The 18,456-nt window shown below is 44.5% G+C and overlaps 1 protein-coding gene across 1 annotated transcript in view; it reads right to left on the bottom strand.

Moving 5' to 3' along the window:
• The window catches only part of ryr2a (ryanodine receptor 2a (cardiac)), a 924,147-nt gene that overhangs the window by 148,003 nt on the left and 757,688 nt on the right, over window positions 1–18,456 (bottom strand). The window contains exons 84-86 of the mRNA XM_070890953.1: window positions 14,937–15,017; window positions 13,925–14,013; window positions 1,781–1,909 (exon numbers count right to left, since the gene is read on the bottom strand). Of these exons, the coding sequence (XP_070747054.1) occupies window positions 1,781–1,909; window positions 13,925–14,013; window positions 14,937–15,017 (299 nt within the window). The remainder of the gene's footprint in view (window positions 1–1,780; window positions 1,910–13,924; window positions 14,014–14,936; window positions 15,018–18,456) is intronic.

The following is an 18,456-nucleotide window of genomic DNA, read 5'->3' as shown; positions in this document are numbered from 1 at the left end:
ATTACTAAAACTGGCACCTTCTAAACCAGAATAACATTTCCATATTTCATTGAAGAAACTTGACTTATAAATGTTAACTTGTTTTACTTGATTTGCCCTCTCACCTCTAAGTCAGATGGTTGTGGTTGTGAGTTCAGGTTTCACTTCAGAAGGCCGAAATTCACCCCTGCCAGAAATGGGTTGCACCTACCATTTATTTCTCTTGTGTTTTGGCCACTTGCAAAATTCAGCTCTTTGTCGTTTTTTTTTGAGCAGGGCGGGAGTCGGTCATAATGGGGGCGGAAGTGGAGGCAAGCAGAGTGTTCGCCACTGTCAGTCATCAGCGCACTGGCACGTTAACACATCTCTCCCCGTCACTTAAAGGGGAGGGCCGCTGCGAGCTCTGCAGCTTTTTACGTTAGATTCACCGGGCCACCAGGGAGGGTTTCGGCCGGGCACTCAAGAGGGAGTGCCAGGCCGACAAAAATAAATAAGGTAGCAGCCGCTTCAGTGCGCCCTCCCGTTTTAATGGTGGCCACACCGCCATTTTACACACACTGCAAACACAGCGCACCGATGGAAAAAACTATCGAGGGCACCGAGTTACGGCCGGAAGATTTTCTATGGTAAATTTTGCTTGTGGGACATTGCGGTGCGCACGATGATGACGCACTTAGGAGGGTTCGGCAGTAGTGGGTTGGAAGTGGGGACTGGCGGAAAAACCACCGGGGAAAATTTCGCCAGCGGCAGCTATTCGACTACCAATTGGCGGCCATTCGACACGGCATCGTGAGCTGCTTTCCGGCAGTAACCGGCCTTATCGGGGAGCTGAATTTCGGCCCCCAGGACTTCAGTTCATAATGGAGGCCGACACTCCTGGGGTAATCAAGGCAAGATAGCTCATCCAGTCAAGTATCTGACACTTGGAACCACACCAAAAATTGACCAGAACTGTATCCACTTTTAACTAGTGTTGTATACAATTCTAGCATAATTTCCCTGCTCTTATATTCTATGCCTCGGCTAATAAAGGAAAGCATTCCGTATGCCTTTTTAACTACCTTATCGACCTGTCCTGCTACCTTTAAGGATCTGTGGACATACACTTCAAGGTCCCTCTGTTCCTCCACACCTCTCAGCCAATGAAGTACTTTGTTTGGAGTGTAGTCACTGTTGTTTCCCACATTACACTCCAAAAATGTACTTCATTGGCTGTAAAGCACTTTGAGACAGCCAGTGGTCATGAAAGATGCTATATAAATCCAAGTCTTTCTTTTTCTTAGTATCCTCCCATTTATTGTGTATTCCATTGCCTTGTTGCACCTCCCCAAATGCATTACCGCACACTTCTCTGAACGAGACTCCACACTTGTAAATGTTAATTTTCAGTGCCAGAGAGGTTGTTGGTAGTAATTAAGACTTATCCCGCCGTTAAGCTTACACTTGAATGGACAATCACAAACTTTTTCTGGCATGTTTAGTGGGTATCTAGTTGATAAGTACAGCAACTTCACGCCCTTCTTGTGTTTGAATGCCAAATCTCTCGGCGAAATGCTGATACAATGAGGAGCAGAGCAAATCAGAGTGCGCCTTCGTGATTGCCACATTTAACTGCGCATGTGCGGATGTTGGAAGTTGCTGTCTGATTTATTCCTCAATAATGGTGAGCGCTGATAGCCTCACTGTTATTTCTTAATGCAAAATCCAGGCCATGTGATAAAACCAATATACAGCTTATGTCTGTTCCTGTCACCAAACAAGTCTAATTCTAGAATAGTATTGACTCTTTTCTTGACTCTACCTGAATGTATTCTGTAAGTGTGTTGAACACTTGCTTTGCCACATTGATTGCCTTTGAGAAATTGCGCTGGCCCTGTTCATCAATGATGTCCTTCCCAGAATAAAACCAATAGAAATCACTGATCGATTCCTGCAAACAAAATAAAAATATTGGTCATAATTGCAAACATCCAGAGTAAATTATCTTCAGAGATACAAATGATGCTCCAAGATCTAAGGAGTTTAATGTGCTCTCAATGCCCTGGAAGGTGGGATTATGTATTAAATCAGAATTAACTGCTTTTTCCTAGTATTTTTAGAAATTCATAGGGCTAAACTTTCCAGTTTGTGCCACCACTGCCCGTATCTCGGCGGTAACTGGGCGTTTAGAAGAAAAGGATTAAACAATATTGCCCGATCTGCGCTGAGAATTAAAGCATTAATTTTCACCTGATGGTATCTCACACTGGCGGCAGCCTGTGGCAGCGGGCGGCCTTAGTCCTCGTGTAAGGCCGGTTCGATCCAGACCGGCCTTACTGCGCATGAGCCAAAAAAAATAATTTCTTCTCTTTGTGCGCATGCGCAATGGTTGTGTGGTTTCTTTTGCGCACGCGCAATGGATTCGGGATTTTTTTGCGCTTGCGCAGTGGATTTTATTTTTACCCGCGTTTCGGGATCAAGGGTCATCCCACACATGCGCGATTGAGTAAGGGAGGGCTAACGAAAAGAGTAGACTTCAATACAATTGAAGATTAAATCTAATTAACACTAAAATGGAACAAGAATTAACGGTCGTGATGAAGGTGGAGCCCGAGGCGAACTTTGGAGGGAGGAAAAGTGCTCAACACTTTTCAATGGAAACGCAAGCTGCGCTAGTGCATAAGGTGGAAGCGTGCTGGGACCGCTTGACCTGAGGTGGTCATGGCAAGCCCAGCCCTCAAGTATATCAGCGTATATGGACAGAAATTGCCGAGGTGGTGTCCTCGGCCGCCCAGATCGGCGGGGGCCAATGCAGTGCAGAAAGCGCTGGAACGACATTGTTTCGGTCACAAGAGCAAGTCAAAACTTTAATAAATGTAATAATTAAATGATTCATTCGTTAAAATTTGAAAGTGCCACACTATGCATTTCTTAACATCGCTAAATTTGGAGTTACAGGTGAAACCTCGGGACCGAAGCCGTAACAGATTCTGGGTATTTCCGGATTTCAGAACATCCATCTGACGTCCCGAATCCAGAAACACCGAGCCGAGGTTCAGGTATTTCCAGATTTCGGAACGTCTTTCCGGCGTGCAAGGCTGGACTCGCAGCGGTAATCGGTATGGCAGGGCGTCCGGATGTCCGAATATTTTTCGGATTATGGATGATCCCACCATGAATCAGCCCGGTGTCTGGATTGCAGAACATTCCGAATTTCAGAACTCTGGATTTTGGATGCACAACCTGTAGTTTAAACGATGGTATTATATTGTTTTGTTTTAATTAATAAGATGTGTTTATCATGCATAACTTGGAAGGTGACGATGTCTTATTGGGACAGTGTTGAAAAGCATTGGGGATGCTTACTAGTACTTGTGCAATTATATTAAATCATGGTTTTGTCGTATTTTCAGAAAAAAAATCGCTTTCAACCGAGGCGAGTGTCGCCGAACTGGGGAAGGACCAGCAGAGCTGCAGGAGCTGAGCGACCTGGAGGAATAGGCCGCAGCCCTCACTGGGGCACATGATTGCTCGGCCACTCCTGGTGGTGCTGATCCGGTGATGGCGCGACGTGAGTAATGCATGACCACCGGGATGTGCATAATGCATAAATTATACTGCACTCTAAAGCTTGTACCTTTATGTAATATTATGAGAATGCCATGCAGTTTCTGTAAATTCTGTACATGTTCATTTCATGTAGTGTGTATTGGTGAAATATAATGCAGTCATGTTGTGCCTCCTCATATTCATGTACACTAAGTTATGAAATGTAACCTTCACCCTCCCTCCCTCCTTCCCTCTCCCACCCCGCCCCCCCACCGCCCTCCTTCCCTCACTTCCTTGCCCTTCTGCTTAGCTATTCTGTCTTGTTTTATAGCTGAAGAGGAGCATGTAGTAGTGTTTACAGAGGAACAGGAGGATGTACTTTCTCAAATGCACCTAGTGTTCGACCTACTGCAGGAAGTAGACATCGAGGAGGTGCTACAGTCCATTGAAGGGTCCCTCATGCCTGCGACAACCTCTTCCGCAGTCGAAATCAATTTTTCATGGATTCGTCTGCGAGGAAGTGGCCGGACCAAGCATTGTGCAGCAGTGCACACCAAGTGTCGTAGTTCCCATGCGCAATCCGAGGCGGCTGCTTCGGAATGAGATCCGTGTTACAAGACAAGCAGACGCACAGATGGACATGGTTGCACTGACTAGGGCGAACGTCGACATAGGTCAACACCTCCTCGAGACAATTGGTGCACTCACACAAGAGGTCGCATCGCAATCAGCGCGCCACTCGGAGGAGGCAGCGGCACAGATTGCGGTGATGCAGCGAATCGCTGATTCCGTGGACGCCTTGAGACGGCCAGTGGAATCGGGGAACGACACTGAACCCCAAGGTGTCATACCAATTTTGCCAGCAGCACATGGGAGTCAGGAGAATGCAGATTCTTCTGACTCTGGGGACGGGTCATCAGACCCGATCACCTCTCCACATTCCCCACACTAGGTGCTGCCACGGTCACCCCGCCTTCTGCAGCTGTGCTCAGGGTGCACTGCTGCACAACGCCCTGACATTGATGCAGGCAGGGATGGGGGAAGGGGCAGGAGTATGCGCAATCCAAATAAAAATGTGGGTGTCAGGTGGCGGGGCGAGGGGGAGGCGGTGGTCGCAAATGAATTAAAAATATTTCCTGTCTCGTTCAATGACTGTGGGGGTGGGGGGGGGTGGTGTCGCTGTCGGTGTGCGTTGTCTATTGTTAATATAAAAATGTATTCTGTTCTGTTAGCTATCAGTGGGTGGGTGGGTAGTTGGTTGGTTGGTTGAGGGAGTGGGTGGGTGTTAGTTTATTATGAAAACTTGTTTACTGCTTGGGGTGTTGTGCTGTGTGTTAAAAGTGCATTGTTGACTTATTCAAATCTTGTTCATTTTTTTAAATTTTAAGTATTTATCATTATTTAATAATTATTTATTATTTATTAACTATTTATTTTTTTCTTAATTTACTTCACACTCAGCCTTTTTCAAAATTATAACTTTTATTGAACTTCATTTTTTGTGATGTGTCTCACTCACTTTCAATAAATGAGGAGTCAACAATCAATACAATCAATGTAAGGGTTACAAACAATGGACTATTGAACTGAACTCGTACCCGTTCAAGCAAAGCATTCACTTATGTGTTGCTGACATAACAGTCTGGCTGCTGTGTAAGTGCCGCAGGTCTTCTCCAGCGGTGCTGGGGTGGCTGGTATCATGGTTTCATCGCCAGACTCCTCCTCGACCTCCTGTTCCTCACTTTCCTCTTCCACTTTTCCAACTGGCTCATCCACTATATCCTGAGGTGGACCTGCAGTTCCCTGTGGCATTTCCTGTCCCCTCTGATTGCCAAGTTATGCAACATGCAACACACCACAATGAACTCTGCGACCTGCTCCGGATGGTATTGCAAATTGCCTCCAGAGTGGTCCAAGCATCTGAAGCGCTGCTTCAGCTCTCCAATTGTCTTTTCAACTTTATTGCATGTGGCTATATGGCTTTGATTGTAGCGATGCTCGGCTCCTGTCTGTAGCTTACAGAGGGGGGTCAAGAGCCAGGTGGCGAGGCTGTATCCTTTATCACCAAGCATCCAGCACTGACCTTGTGGCTGACTTTTAAAGAGGTCGGAGATAGTGCTCTCAGGCAAGATGTGTGCATCATGAATGCTCCCTGGAAAATTGGTATTTACTGCCATGATTCTTTGATTGTGGTCGACAACGAGCTGCATGTTCAGGGAGTGGAATCCCTTTCGGTTACGAAACACCTCTGCATCCTGTAAAGGTGCTCGCAGGGCGATGTACAGACAGTCTATTGCACCCTGTACCTTAGGGAAGTTTGCTATTCTTGAGAATCCCAACGCCCTTTCACTCTGTGCCTCCCTGGTCATAGGGAAGTTCATAAAGTCCATCCTGAATGCGTAAAGCACTTGTGTCACCTGCCGAATGCAGCAATGTATGGTGTGCTGAGAGATGCAGCAAATGTCGCCAGTTGATGCTTGAAAAGAACGCGATGCATAGAATGAAAGTGCCGCAGACACCTTAATCTCAATGGGCAGTGTAGTCCTAATGGTGCTGGTAGGCTACAGGTCTCCCTTAATGAGCTGGCATATTTAATTGACGATCACCTTTCGGAAGCGCAGCCTTTTAACGCATGTGTTCTTGGAAAAGTTCAGGTATGACTGCTTATCCTTGTAAATGCATTGTGGGTAAGATCTCCTCCTCCTCAGCAGTCTACCACCTCTTTGAATGGGCACATAATGTTCTCCAATAACCTTCTTCCAGATTCACTCTGCAGCATGTAATTAGTAGCCAGCATTGGCAGAGAAATTACAGGCCCCATTTTTTTTTTAAAGGTAAATTTATTGAGAATTGTTCTAAAATTAATCAAATTTTATTAATCTCTCAAATCTCTCCTCAAATTAAAGAAGATATTTTTATAAACCCCTGAAATTATAAATATTCCTCAAAAACAACAATAAAATGTTCCAAAAAGCGATTGAAGTTTAAACAGCTGAAGTTTATACAGCTGCAGCTCCAATTTCAAAATGGCGTCCACATCGCTAGGTCAGGGGCACTTAAGTGCACCTTTTACACTGTGATGCTGATAGCGGGCGGTATTCTGAGCGATTTTTTTAAATTCGAAGTAACGCTGGGTGATCTTGCAGGCAGTAAACGGGCGGTGCACGACATTATTGAGGGAAAATTGATGCCAACTACTGGGCGGGTAGCTGGAATTACCGCCGGCGATGATTTGAACCTGAAAATACCACTGGTGGTAATCGGGCGATGTATGGGTGAAAATTTGCATATGGACCTAAAAACGGGCGGCAAGGCCTTAAAAATGATAAAACGGGCACTAAATCGGGCACTAACTGAACAGTTAAAAACCCGAAAGTTTAGCCCAAAGGAATGTGCAGCTTCATTCAATATACTTTCAGATAGGAGGGCTGTGTTATAATTATTGCACAACTAAGAAGGCAATCAGAAGTGATCTGAAAATAATCCTTCTAAATTACTTCATAAATTGATAACAATCCACTAGGGCCCAAGTTTCAGCTCGAATTGCCCCTATTTTTTTGGAGCAACTAGTTTAGTATGGAGTATCTTAGAAATAGCAATTCTCGGCATTTAGTTTGCTCCAGTTCTGGTTAGTTGGAATAGTTTTGTTTTAGTACAGTTTTTTTTTTCAAAAGGGGGCGTTACCAGCCACTTACGCCTGTTTTGCAAGTTTAGGCAGCGAAAAGTTACTCCAAACTAACTTAGAACGGAGTGTCGATTTCAGTACGCTCAGAAAAATCTTGCTTACACTTTAGAAATTAGGCGCAGGTAGCGAGAGATTGGGGGGGCGGGGTGGGGGGGAGAAGGGGAGTTAGGGGATTTTACAAAGCATTACACACTTCACTTTTACCAATAAAGAGCCATCAATGATAAATGATAAATAAATCAATAAATCAATCAATAAATCAATCAATCAAAGATTCTACTCACCTACTGCAGCACCGGGAGCCCTCCAGCAGCCTGCCGAAGAGCTGGTCGGGTGGGCCCCACCACCGAGGGGGCATTCGGGTTGGCCTCGCCGCCGAAGAGCTGCAGTTCAGACAAACCCCGCCACCGAGGAGGAGTTCGGGCGGGCCTCGCCGCCGAGGCGGTGCAGTTCGGGCGGGCCCCGCCACCGGGGAGGAGTTTGGGCGGGCCCCGCTACTGAAGAGGTGCTGGTCGGGCAGGCCCCACTGGCAAAGAGGTGCTCGGGCGGGCCCCGCCACCGAGGAGGAGTTCGGGCGGGGCCCGCTACTGAACAGCTGCTGGTCAGGTGAGGTCCGCCACCGAAGAGGTGCAGTTCGGGCGGGCCCCGCCGGCAAAAAGGTGCTCGGGCGGGCCCCCACCACCGAGGAGGTGCAGTTCGGGCGGGCCCCGCCGGCAAAGAGGTGCTCGGGCAGGCCCCGCTACCGAGGAGGACTTCAGGCAGGGCTCGACACCGAAGAGTTGCAGTTCGAATGGGGCCCACCACCGGGGAGGAGTTTGGGCGGGCCCCGCCACCGAAGAGTTGATGGGTGGGCGGGCCCCGCCGCCGAGGAGGTAAGGGCAGTGGTGACGAGGCGAGGCGAGGGACGGTGAGGCAGGCAGGCCACTCAGCCCGGGATAGGGGTGGTGAACAACGCGATGTCCCTTCAGCCAGGGATAGGGTTGCCTGGTGACAGAACGCACTGGGAGGGCCAGGGGCTACTGCGCATGCACGCAACTGCCGGCACTCTTTTTGGCGCAGGGCTGTAGCTCCGCCCCCAACTGCTTGTGCTGCGCTGTGTTGACTGTGAAACAGGCCTGCTGGACTCGGAGAATCACGAGGTAAGTTTTAGGCGCTTTTTTTATTCTAAAAAATAGGCGGGCCTCTCGGAGTGCGCCGTTCTGGGAGGATATCCGAAACTTGGGCCCAATGAGTTCATTCCTAAAAAGATTGGGTAATTCTCTAGTGCTTTTTGTGCTAATTGGCTGAGGTTAAAGTGCGGGAGGTCTAATCTACCCAGAAGTATTAGTTAACTGTAATGGCAACCTCTTTGCTTTTTACTGACTTGTTTTACACCATCACGCATAGGAAACACAATGAAATGTTAAAAAAGTAGTAAGAGTGCTGGTAATACACAAGAGATCCACTAACATCTAAAAGGAGATCACATATGACAATGTTTTGGATAGAGTCTTTTCATCAGCTCAGACAAGCGATCCCCCATCCATAAATGGTGGCTATTTTTCTTTTCAGCTGCATATTACCAACATTTTCCACTTTTATTCCCATTAAGTAGTGCTTGGCATACGGGCAATGCCTTATAAACTCAAGTACATATTTGTAAACTTACTTTTTAACTCTGCAACTAATGGAAAAGTGACAAAGTATGCAAGCATTCCTGAACTGGCAGGAACAGTAACTAAGTACTGTAGGTCCCTTGCAGTCAGAATCAGGTTAATGTATAATGGGGAACAAAGCAGTGGCAGACCAATTGAAGAAATACTTTGGTTCTATCTTCACTAAGGAAGACACAAATAACCTTCTGGAAATACTAGGGGACGGAGGGTCTTGTGAGAAGGAGGAACTGAGGAAAATCCTTAGTAGTCAGGAAATGGTGTTGGGGAAATTGATGGGATTGAAGGCCGATAAATCCCCAGGGCCTGATAGTCTGCATCCCAGAGTACTTAAGGAAGTGGCCCTAGAAATAGTGGATGCATTGGTGATCATTTTCCAACATTCCATGGACTCTGGATCAGTTCCTATGGATTGGAGGGTAGCTAATGTAACGCCACTTTTTAAAAAAGGAGGGAGTGAGAAAACAGGGAATTATAGACCGGTTAGCCTGACATTGGTAGTGGGGAAAATGCTGGAATCAATTATTAAAGATGTAATAGCAGCACATTTGGAAAGCAGTGACAGGATCGGTCCAAGTCAGCATGGATTTATGAAAGGGAAATCATGCTTGACAAATCTTCTGGAATTTTTGAGGATGTAACTAGTAGAGTAGACAAGGGAGAACCAGTGGATGTGGTGTATTTGGACTTTCAAAAGGCTTTTGACAAGGTCCCACACAAGAGATTAGTGTGCAAAATTAAAGCATATGGTATTGGGGGTAATGTATTGACGTGGATAGAGGACTGGTTGGCAGACAGGAAGCAAAGAGTAGGAATAAACGGGTCCTTTTCAGAATGGCAGGCAGTGACTAGTGGGGTACCGCAAGGTTCAATGCTGGGACCCCAGCTATTTACAATATATATTAATGATTTTGACGAAGGAATTGAATGTAATATCTCCAAGTTTTCAGATGACACTAAGCTGGGTGTGAGGAGGATGCTAAGAGGCTGCAGGGTGACTTGGACAGGTTAGATGAGTGGGCAAGTGCATGGCAGATGCAGTATAATGTGGATAAATGTGGATAAATGCCACTTTGGTGGCAAAAACAGGAAGGCAAAATATTATCTGAATGGTGACAGATTAGGAAAGAGGGAGGTGCAACAAGACCTGGGTGTCATGTTACATCAGTCATTGAAAGTTGGCACGCAGGTACAGCAGGCGGTGAAGGCGGCAAATGGCATGTTGGCCTTCATAGCGAGAGGATTTGAGTATAGGAGCAGGGAGGTCTTACTGCAGTTGTACAGGGCCTTGGTGAGGCCTCACCTGGAATATTGTGTTCAGTTTTGGTCTCCTAATCTGAGGAAGGACATTCTTGCTATTGAGGGAGTGCAGCGAAGATTCACCAGGCTGATTCCCAGGATGGCAGGACACATGTGGATAGATTGGATCGACTAGGCTTATATTCACTGGAATTTAGAAGAATGAGAGGGGATCTCATAGAAACATATAACATTCTGACGGGATTGGACAGGTTAGATGCAGGAAGAATGTTCCCGATGTTGGGGAAGTCCAGAACCAGGGGTCACAGTCTAAGGATAAGGGGTAAGCCATTTAGGACCGAGATGAGGAGAAACTTCTTCACTCAGAGAATTGTGAACCTGTGGAATTCTCTACCACAGAAAGTTGCTGAGGCCAGATCATTAGATATACTCAAAAGGGAGTTCGATATGGTCCTTATGGCAAAAGGGATCAAGGGGTACGGAGAGAAAGCAGGAAAGGGGTACTGAGGTGAATGATCAGCCATGATCTTACTGAATGGTGGTGCAGGCTCAAAGGGCCGAATGGCCTACTCCTGCACCTATTTTCTATGTTTCTAATGCACACTACAGTAAAGTGCTGACAGTCATGCTACCTATACTTTAGCAGTGGCCATATTCACTGGAGTTTAGAAGGATGAGAGGAGATCTCATAGAAACATATAAAATTCTGACAGGACTGGACAGGTTAGATGCAGGAAGAATGTTCCCGATGTTGGGGAAATCCAGAACCAGGGGACATAGTCTAAGGATAAGGGGTAAGCCATTTAGGACTGAGATGAGGAGAAACTTCTTCACTCAGAGAGTTGTTAACCTGTGGAATTCCCTACCGCAGAGAGTTGTTGATGCCAGTTCATTGGATATATTCAAGAGGGAGTTAGATATGGCCCTTACAGCTAAAAGGATCAAGGGGTATGGAGAGAAAGCAGGAAAGGAGTATTGAGGGAATGATCAGCCATGATCTTATTGAATGGTGGTGCAGGCTCGAAGGGTCGAATGGCCTACTCCTGCACCTATTTTCTATGTTTCTATGTGCCTTATACAGATCATGAAACAAAGCGTGTTGATTGTATGTTTGATTTTATTTCCCGCAGTCGGTAAGAATGGAGCATGCGGGGTGGGGGGATGTGTTAAAATATCGACAGCGTTCCACTCACCACAGCCACCCTGCATATGTGTCCCATGTCATTTTAACAGGTGCATTTCGAGCAAACGCCAGGCCCTCTCTTGGGGCCTGGACAAGTAGGAGTGCTCCACAAGGAATCCTGGGACCCTTTTTCCCACTTTTCACCTACCGTGTTGGGGACCATTCCTACAGGTCTCCAGCTGCAGCCTCCTGCTGCAGTCACCTGACTTCCGCGTACCAGCCTGATGGCATTGACAGGCAAGTTTGGGTGGGAGTTGGGCCTGGTCTATGTAAACAAGGCCCGGATGTTAAAACAGTGAGGCTCCGTGCTCACCGCTCACCCAGAGTTATAATCAGGGCTTATGGGCTCAATTTCCCCCAGTGATTTGCACTGTTTTTTTTGGAGCAGGGTGCTTTTTTTGGCCTAAGTTAAAAAAACTAGTTTCCCCAATCAATTTGCACCAGCATAACTCAGTTAGTTATGATTTTTTTAGGTTAGTTTTTTTTTCAGCCAAAGCGGGTGTAACCTGCCACCCTGCGCCACTTCTGGCCATTTAGGCAAGTTTGGCCAGCTGAAAGTTACTCCAGTTCTGCTTAGGCCAGCATATGGGGCCTCTGCAGAAAAACCTTCTGGAGAGTTAAAGAAATTGGCGCAGCCAAGTGCAGCAGATGGAGAGAGAGAGACCATTTTTGGGGATGTCGGGTGGGGGAGCGGACCGGCAGGTAAGTTGCTGCAATGTATATTTTTAAGTTGATGCAATGTGTTTTAATGTGGTGCGAGCTGGCTGTATGTTTCACTTTGCAGCCTCAGCTCGCATTGTGTCCCTAGTTACCATGGCAGCCCGATCTTTTTGGTGCAGATCAAGGCTCCACCCCCAAAAGGACAGGTTAGACCATGCCAAAATGAAGAAATCCAATGGGGAAACTTAGAACTTTTTTTTTTTGGCGTACTTAGGCCCCCAAAAGAAAGCTTTGGGGAAAATTGAGCCCTATATCTTTTTAAGTTAGCAAGTGAAACTTTAGCAGGATTCAGATGATTGGAAGATCAGTTCACTAATGGGTTCTAATTAACCGGTCTTCTTCCTTTTTGAATCACATGGGGCGTTTATAACTCTACCCGGCTTGCAGAAACCAGGTGGGTAGGCACTTAAAATCAGCTGGGTGACTCACGCATCATTGTCCCACAGTCTTCCAGTCTAACCTCCTTAGCTGAAGCCGGTAGGGCCCTTCTTTAAATATGCAGATGATATCATCGGGTCATGCCTGCGATTTTAACTGTGGCCTAAGCACGGAAGTTAGTGTGGTTTTCAGCCAGTTGAGAACAGGGGGAAGAGCATCCAAGACCAGAAGAGGCCTTTTCAGATAAGTTATTTTAATTTCCTTGTTCGGCCACTAGGATCAGGTGTGCTCTTCAGAGATCCCACAAGAAAAACGCAGGCCTTCCCTATCCTAGGCTACCCCCTTCCTTCCTGCAAGACTCTCCCAAAACTCCCTGACCGCAATTTACCTTCTTGCCGATGAGTCTCCTGCCGCTCAAACAACCGTTCCCGTCCGCCAGTCAGCTGTTGCGCTTCTCCCGTTTTGGGTGGGCAGCCGACCACCGGCATATCCTCCAATTATCAAGATCCACGGCGCGGACCTCGACAACGTGGACCATTTTCCACATCTCTGGAGCCTCTTATCAACAAAGGCAGACATTGATGCGGAGATTTAACATCGCCTCCAGTGCAGCCTTCGGCCGTCTGAGGAAAAGCGTGTTTGAAGACCAGGCCCTTAAATCTACCACCAAGCTCATGGTCTACAGGGCTGTAGTAATACCCGCCCTCCTGTGTGGATCTGAGGCATGGACGATGTACAGAAGGCACCTCAAGTCGCTGGAGATATATCACCAACGATGTCTCCGCAAGATCCTGCAAATCTCCTGGGAGGACAGGCGCACCAACATCAGTGTCCTCGACCAGGCCAACATTCCCAGTATTGAAGCACTGACCACACTCGCTCAGCCTCGCTGGGCAGGCCACATAGTGCGCATGCCAGATACGAGACTCCCTCAGCAAATGCTTTATGTGGAGCTCCTTCATGGTAAACGAGCCAAAGGAGGACAGCAGAAATGTTATAAGGACACCCTCAAAGCCTCCCTGGTAAAGTGCGACATCACCACTGACACCTGGGAGACCCTGGCCGCAGACCGCCCGAGGTAGAGAAAATCCATCCGGGAGGGCGCTGAACTCTTCGAGTCTCAATGAAAAAGACCGTGAAGAGGCCAAGCGCAGGCAGCAGAAGGAGCGTGCGGAAAACTAGCCTCACCGACCCCTTCCCTCGACGAATGTCTGTCCCACCTGTAACAGGGTCTTTGGCTCTTGTATTGGACTGTTCAGCCATCAAAGAACTCACTTTGGGAGTGGAAGCAAGTCTTCCTCGATTCTGAGGGACTGCCTATGATGATGACAGATGAGTGCCGGGAGTTTCATTTGCTCAAGCCTCATGCTGCTGAGGATGATGATGTTTCCCACTTGCCCAGACCCACCGCCCACCCAAATCCCCACTCCTGCTGAAAATCGGGACTGCAAAGTGTGATACTTAAGTTTTACTTCACTTGCACATTCTCTCTGCACAAACCAAAACTGAAGATATGCGCATATCTCTGACAGACAGTACCTGAACTCTCAAGAGGTAGTCCACAGTTGAAATTATGATATTGACTGTTGTGTTGTTGCCCGTCTGGGTTCGGAGGTAATTCTGGAAATCTTGAGACAAAGAAATCAGAATTTAATGAACAGGGATCCAGAATATTGCATGCTCTATTGCTACAGCTCAAGGGGAAGTTATGTATAACAATCTGATAATCAAATAGCAACCAATAGGTAATAAGAGCTATCAATGATAGTCTGATCTGGAGTGTCTAAAACATGGCCTGTGAGCTTCACTTTTTTTGCGTACGGGCTTCGAGTTTGTGTGTATGGGAGGGTCTTGTGTTTGTGTGAGGAAAATCTCACTATTTTTATATATTGGGATCTTATTTTTGTGTATGGAAAGGTTTTGATATTTCTGGGTATGGGAGGTCTTGCTACTTTTGTGTATGGGAAGTCTCACTATTTTACTGTATAACAAAGTATTTTTTTTTGTTAATTGGTGGCCTTGCTTTTTTGTGCTTGGGTTGTGTCACTTTTTTGTGCGTATAGGGATTTCAAATTTTGTGTACATGAATAGTTGCTTTTTTGTCTATGAGGGCTTGCATCCTTCTGTGCATGTGTTCCCACAATTTTGTATTTACTGGTCTTGTATTTTAATGTTGGTTGTCTTGCATTCGGACGCTTTGTGCTATATGAGTTTGTTATTTTGTGCAATGGGTTGTGTGCATTTTCTGTGTATGAGAGATTCACATGCTTACATCTTGAGTAATCATAGGCGGCCAACCGACTGGTTGTGAAACACGTAACTGGCTTCCAATACCAAAAAGTTGGATATTTCTGGTCTCAATGACTTTGTTACAAAATCCTTTCCATTGTAAAGTAGGTTTCTACAACAGTTTCTATGGCAATAGTCCACCAGTTAAAAGGTAAAACTGAATAAAATGTGAATATGATAATAGGCAGGCATTAGTTTTTCCAAGTGTGGTGTAAGTGTGCTGTGCCATGTCCAGAGAACACATCGAGTCTTTGTTACATACCTGAGTTGTGACCTTCACAGAGCAGCTGGAGAAATCGAAAGAGATCACACGTAAACTCATCATCCTGCATCACCTTCTCACCTATAAGATGCCAGTGAGAGCGAGAGTGTAGTGTGTCAGTATCAGGACCCTGGCATCTTAAATCTAAAAAGCTTGCACTTTTTTCATTAAATTACAAATATATATCCCTCCTATATTCCCAATAGTTGCTAATCATAGCTACTGTTCTATCAGAAGCCCACGCAGTGCACTTCACAGATAGAGAACAAATGAAAACAGCCACGCACGAAATATGCCTACCAAAAATGAAATCTGAAAACACTCAAAATAAAACACACAAACTATTTTAGAAGTTGACATGGCTGTCGCCAATATTTATTGATTTTCCTAAAATTGTGTTGAAATATGTAGTCAAGTTGGCCTGGTATATGTGTGCATGAACGCAAATCGAACCAAGCTCCACTGCAAGACCGTTGTTGCAATCAATAGCAGCAAAGCCCGACAGGCGTTCAGCCACCCACTCTCGCGATCACAGACTGCGCATGGCCCAGTCACCTTTTCACATAGTGAAAAAAAAATAAAGGGTTCTTGTATGATAAATAAAATTTGGTTGTGTGTTCAAAATTTCAGAAAATGTTATTTTGACTTATGGAATTGTTCAAACGGAATAATCACACAATATCACCAACTTCAGCAATGGAGTCAAGACAATTGCAAAGCATATCCGAGCTCAATTTTTTAATCATTGAAACTAGACACTAGAACCAAATTTGTTAAGCTGTGGGCATGAACCATGTCAACGCTTCTAAAATATGAAGACCACTGACAAGTCGTCATGGCAGATGGAAAAAGCGAATGCTGAATGGCTTTATGACTTCACATGGGACTTTTCAGATGTCTACCACAGATGGAGTACAGTGAGTGAAACGAGAACATAGGGGAAAGAAAAACAAACAGTGCTGATGGTTATTTTAATGTGAATTCATTTACTGACTAGGCTTAAATGACCTGGCTAAAGAAGCATACTGGATCCAGAAACACTGGGAATTATATTTGTTCTGTGGCCTTTAATTCCTATGTAACACAGTGAAAGATGATATTGTTGTTATTGAATAGAAATGGGGCTGTAATTTCCGCTGAGTTTTTCTGACCTCCCACCGTAACATCAGCGGCAGATTGGTGGAAACTGCAGAAATGGAATAAACGGCATTGGTATGTAAATGGAGCATAAAATATATCCAGGAGAAATAACAAATACATAATCTGCTTCAGAGGTTGAGGGGGAAAGAGGGTCAGCTAATGTCAGAATCTCATGCATATGATATTGAAGCAGTTTATGACTGTCATCAGAACTCCAAGATGACAGGCATTACAACTATTCAATCATTCCAAAGATTTTCTTATATATCTATCAATAAGGTGCAGAAACAATGTACCTATCTTAAACCTGTGTTGCTCTTTTCAGGTGCTGAAGCACTTGCTGTGTACTTTGTTATTTTTTAGAATTCATGGGGATAGTTCTTTTCAATTTGGGGAAAAAGTTATTTTTTTTTTGCTGACTGTATACTCCATGCAAAACAACATCCACACTGAAGTACTGCGTCAATCCCTGAGAACTTAATTGAGAACTTAATTGAGACCGTAATATGTCTGATGCGTGTTATAAAGCATTATTCCATTTCTGCAGCCAGTATGCAATTCTGATTTCTAGAGTTTTATCTTTAGCGGGCTGAACCTAAATAGCCAAAACAATGTAAAGGCCCTCTGCGACAAGCCTGAACCCAGTTGCAAAAAAAGGTAGATAGTTAAACACACAGTAAACTCACACAAAGAACGTCATCTGCATCACAACAAATAATCAGCGCCATTGCACATCAGTTTTTAAAGCAACTGAAAAGTTAAATTAGGTACAAACTTAAACACTAAAAGTCCCTTAGGTGTTACTTGCACATTGACAGGTGCAGCCATAAAGCCACATTGAATACACAACAAGTACTACAGTAACTGTACACCACAGTTTGGCACATCCAACCACTGCAAAACTACGCCACTTAACGGCTCACAGTTCTTACATCTAGTGTGCCAGTTACTGTGCAAATCCTGAGAGAGAGGCAAAACAGACATGAAGTTGGCTAAAAGGCTTAAACTTTTCTAAAGCAAAAATAAAAAATATATATATATTTTTCTTTTTCATTAACAACTATGCACAATGTCTAAGAGTGCAAATTGGCAGAGTTCAGGACCTGTACAGTGCTGACACAAGGTAACAAAGGAAATGGCAGAGTTATAATTACCGCGCTCATGAGTGATGACTGAGGAGGGGAAGACAGAACAATTGAAATCAAAAGAAAAAAAAAGATGAGATTAGGTAGTTAGAAATTATACTCAACTTCATTCTAAATTTTATAAGAATCGGGTAGGTTGAAAGAGGGGAAAACAGAATTGTAAAAGTCACACAAAAAGAAAACCATATATTAAAAAAACAGAGAATATACACATCTCCTTGGTTTTTTTCTAACTAAATAACAAAGGGTTTATGTCATGTAAAACAAAGAAAGGTACTTTCAATAACTAACAAACCCTACGTTTATTTCAACATTTATTTATGCAATGAATTCAAAATGAACAATTCAACACTTGATTTATTTTTTTACAAACACGCACATGAATGCACACACACATGTCCTAGTGCACAGGTACATACGTTTAATACATACTGGTGCTGGTAAAGTACTTGAAAAATCTGTGCAGTTCAAATGGCTTCCTCATTTTTCATTTAATATTTGATCCTAGTGTCTGCATAAAATTTAATTTCGCTGATTGTCATTTGTAATTTGGTAAATGATGACGCATTTTTCAAAGAGCGATATTTGGTGAGTTATTTGGTTTTCATGAAACACAACACTTTCTTTTTTGGTAACACAGTCACATGACATAACAAGCAAACAAGTGATAGATAAATCACAACTAAATGACTACTGCTGCTGAACGATATACAAGACGATTGTAATGAGGAATGTTTCAAAATCAAGCGGAAGGATCAAATAAAAATTGATGGTTACAACGTTTGAAAGATGGAAAATGCAGCAGTATGATTGGCTTCTCAAAAGAGAGGCTTCCAGATCAAGCAGTATTTACATTTGTAATTGATAATTTTTTTGCAGCAGTTAAGCTTTTGACTGTCTATAAAGGATACCTCTAAAAAAGACTTGCTGGATACATCAAAAGTTGGATTAAGCAGGATATCTTTATTGCTGAAAAAGTAAAATGCATTATCGTTTGATAACTGCAGTGGCACTGCTGTTTTTGCATTACGAATATATAACATGACCGTTGTTGGTTAGTTGGGAGAATAATAAGTCAGAACGTATTTCTGACACCTAGCCCACAAATTACTGTTTGTGATAATGTATCATATGACAGTCATCTGTCTGTTATTTTAACAGAAGAATTTCCCATTTTATTCTAAAATAAAGGGATTCATTTTTCTATTAAAGTAATACATAGAGGAATGCCATAC

The sequence above is a fragment of the Pristiophorus japonicus genome, chromosome 9, assembly GCF_044704955.1.
Source record: "Pristiophorus japonicus isolate sPriJap1 chromosome 9, sPriJap1.hap1, whole genome shotgun sequence".
Lineage (NCBI taxonomy): Eukaryota > Metazoa > Chordata > Chondrichthyes > Pristiophoridae > Pristiophorus > Pristiophorus japonicus.
This window is presented reverse-complemented; position numbering and strand designations above follow the sequence as displayed.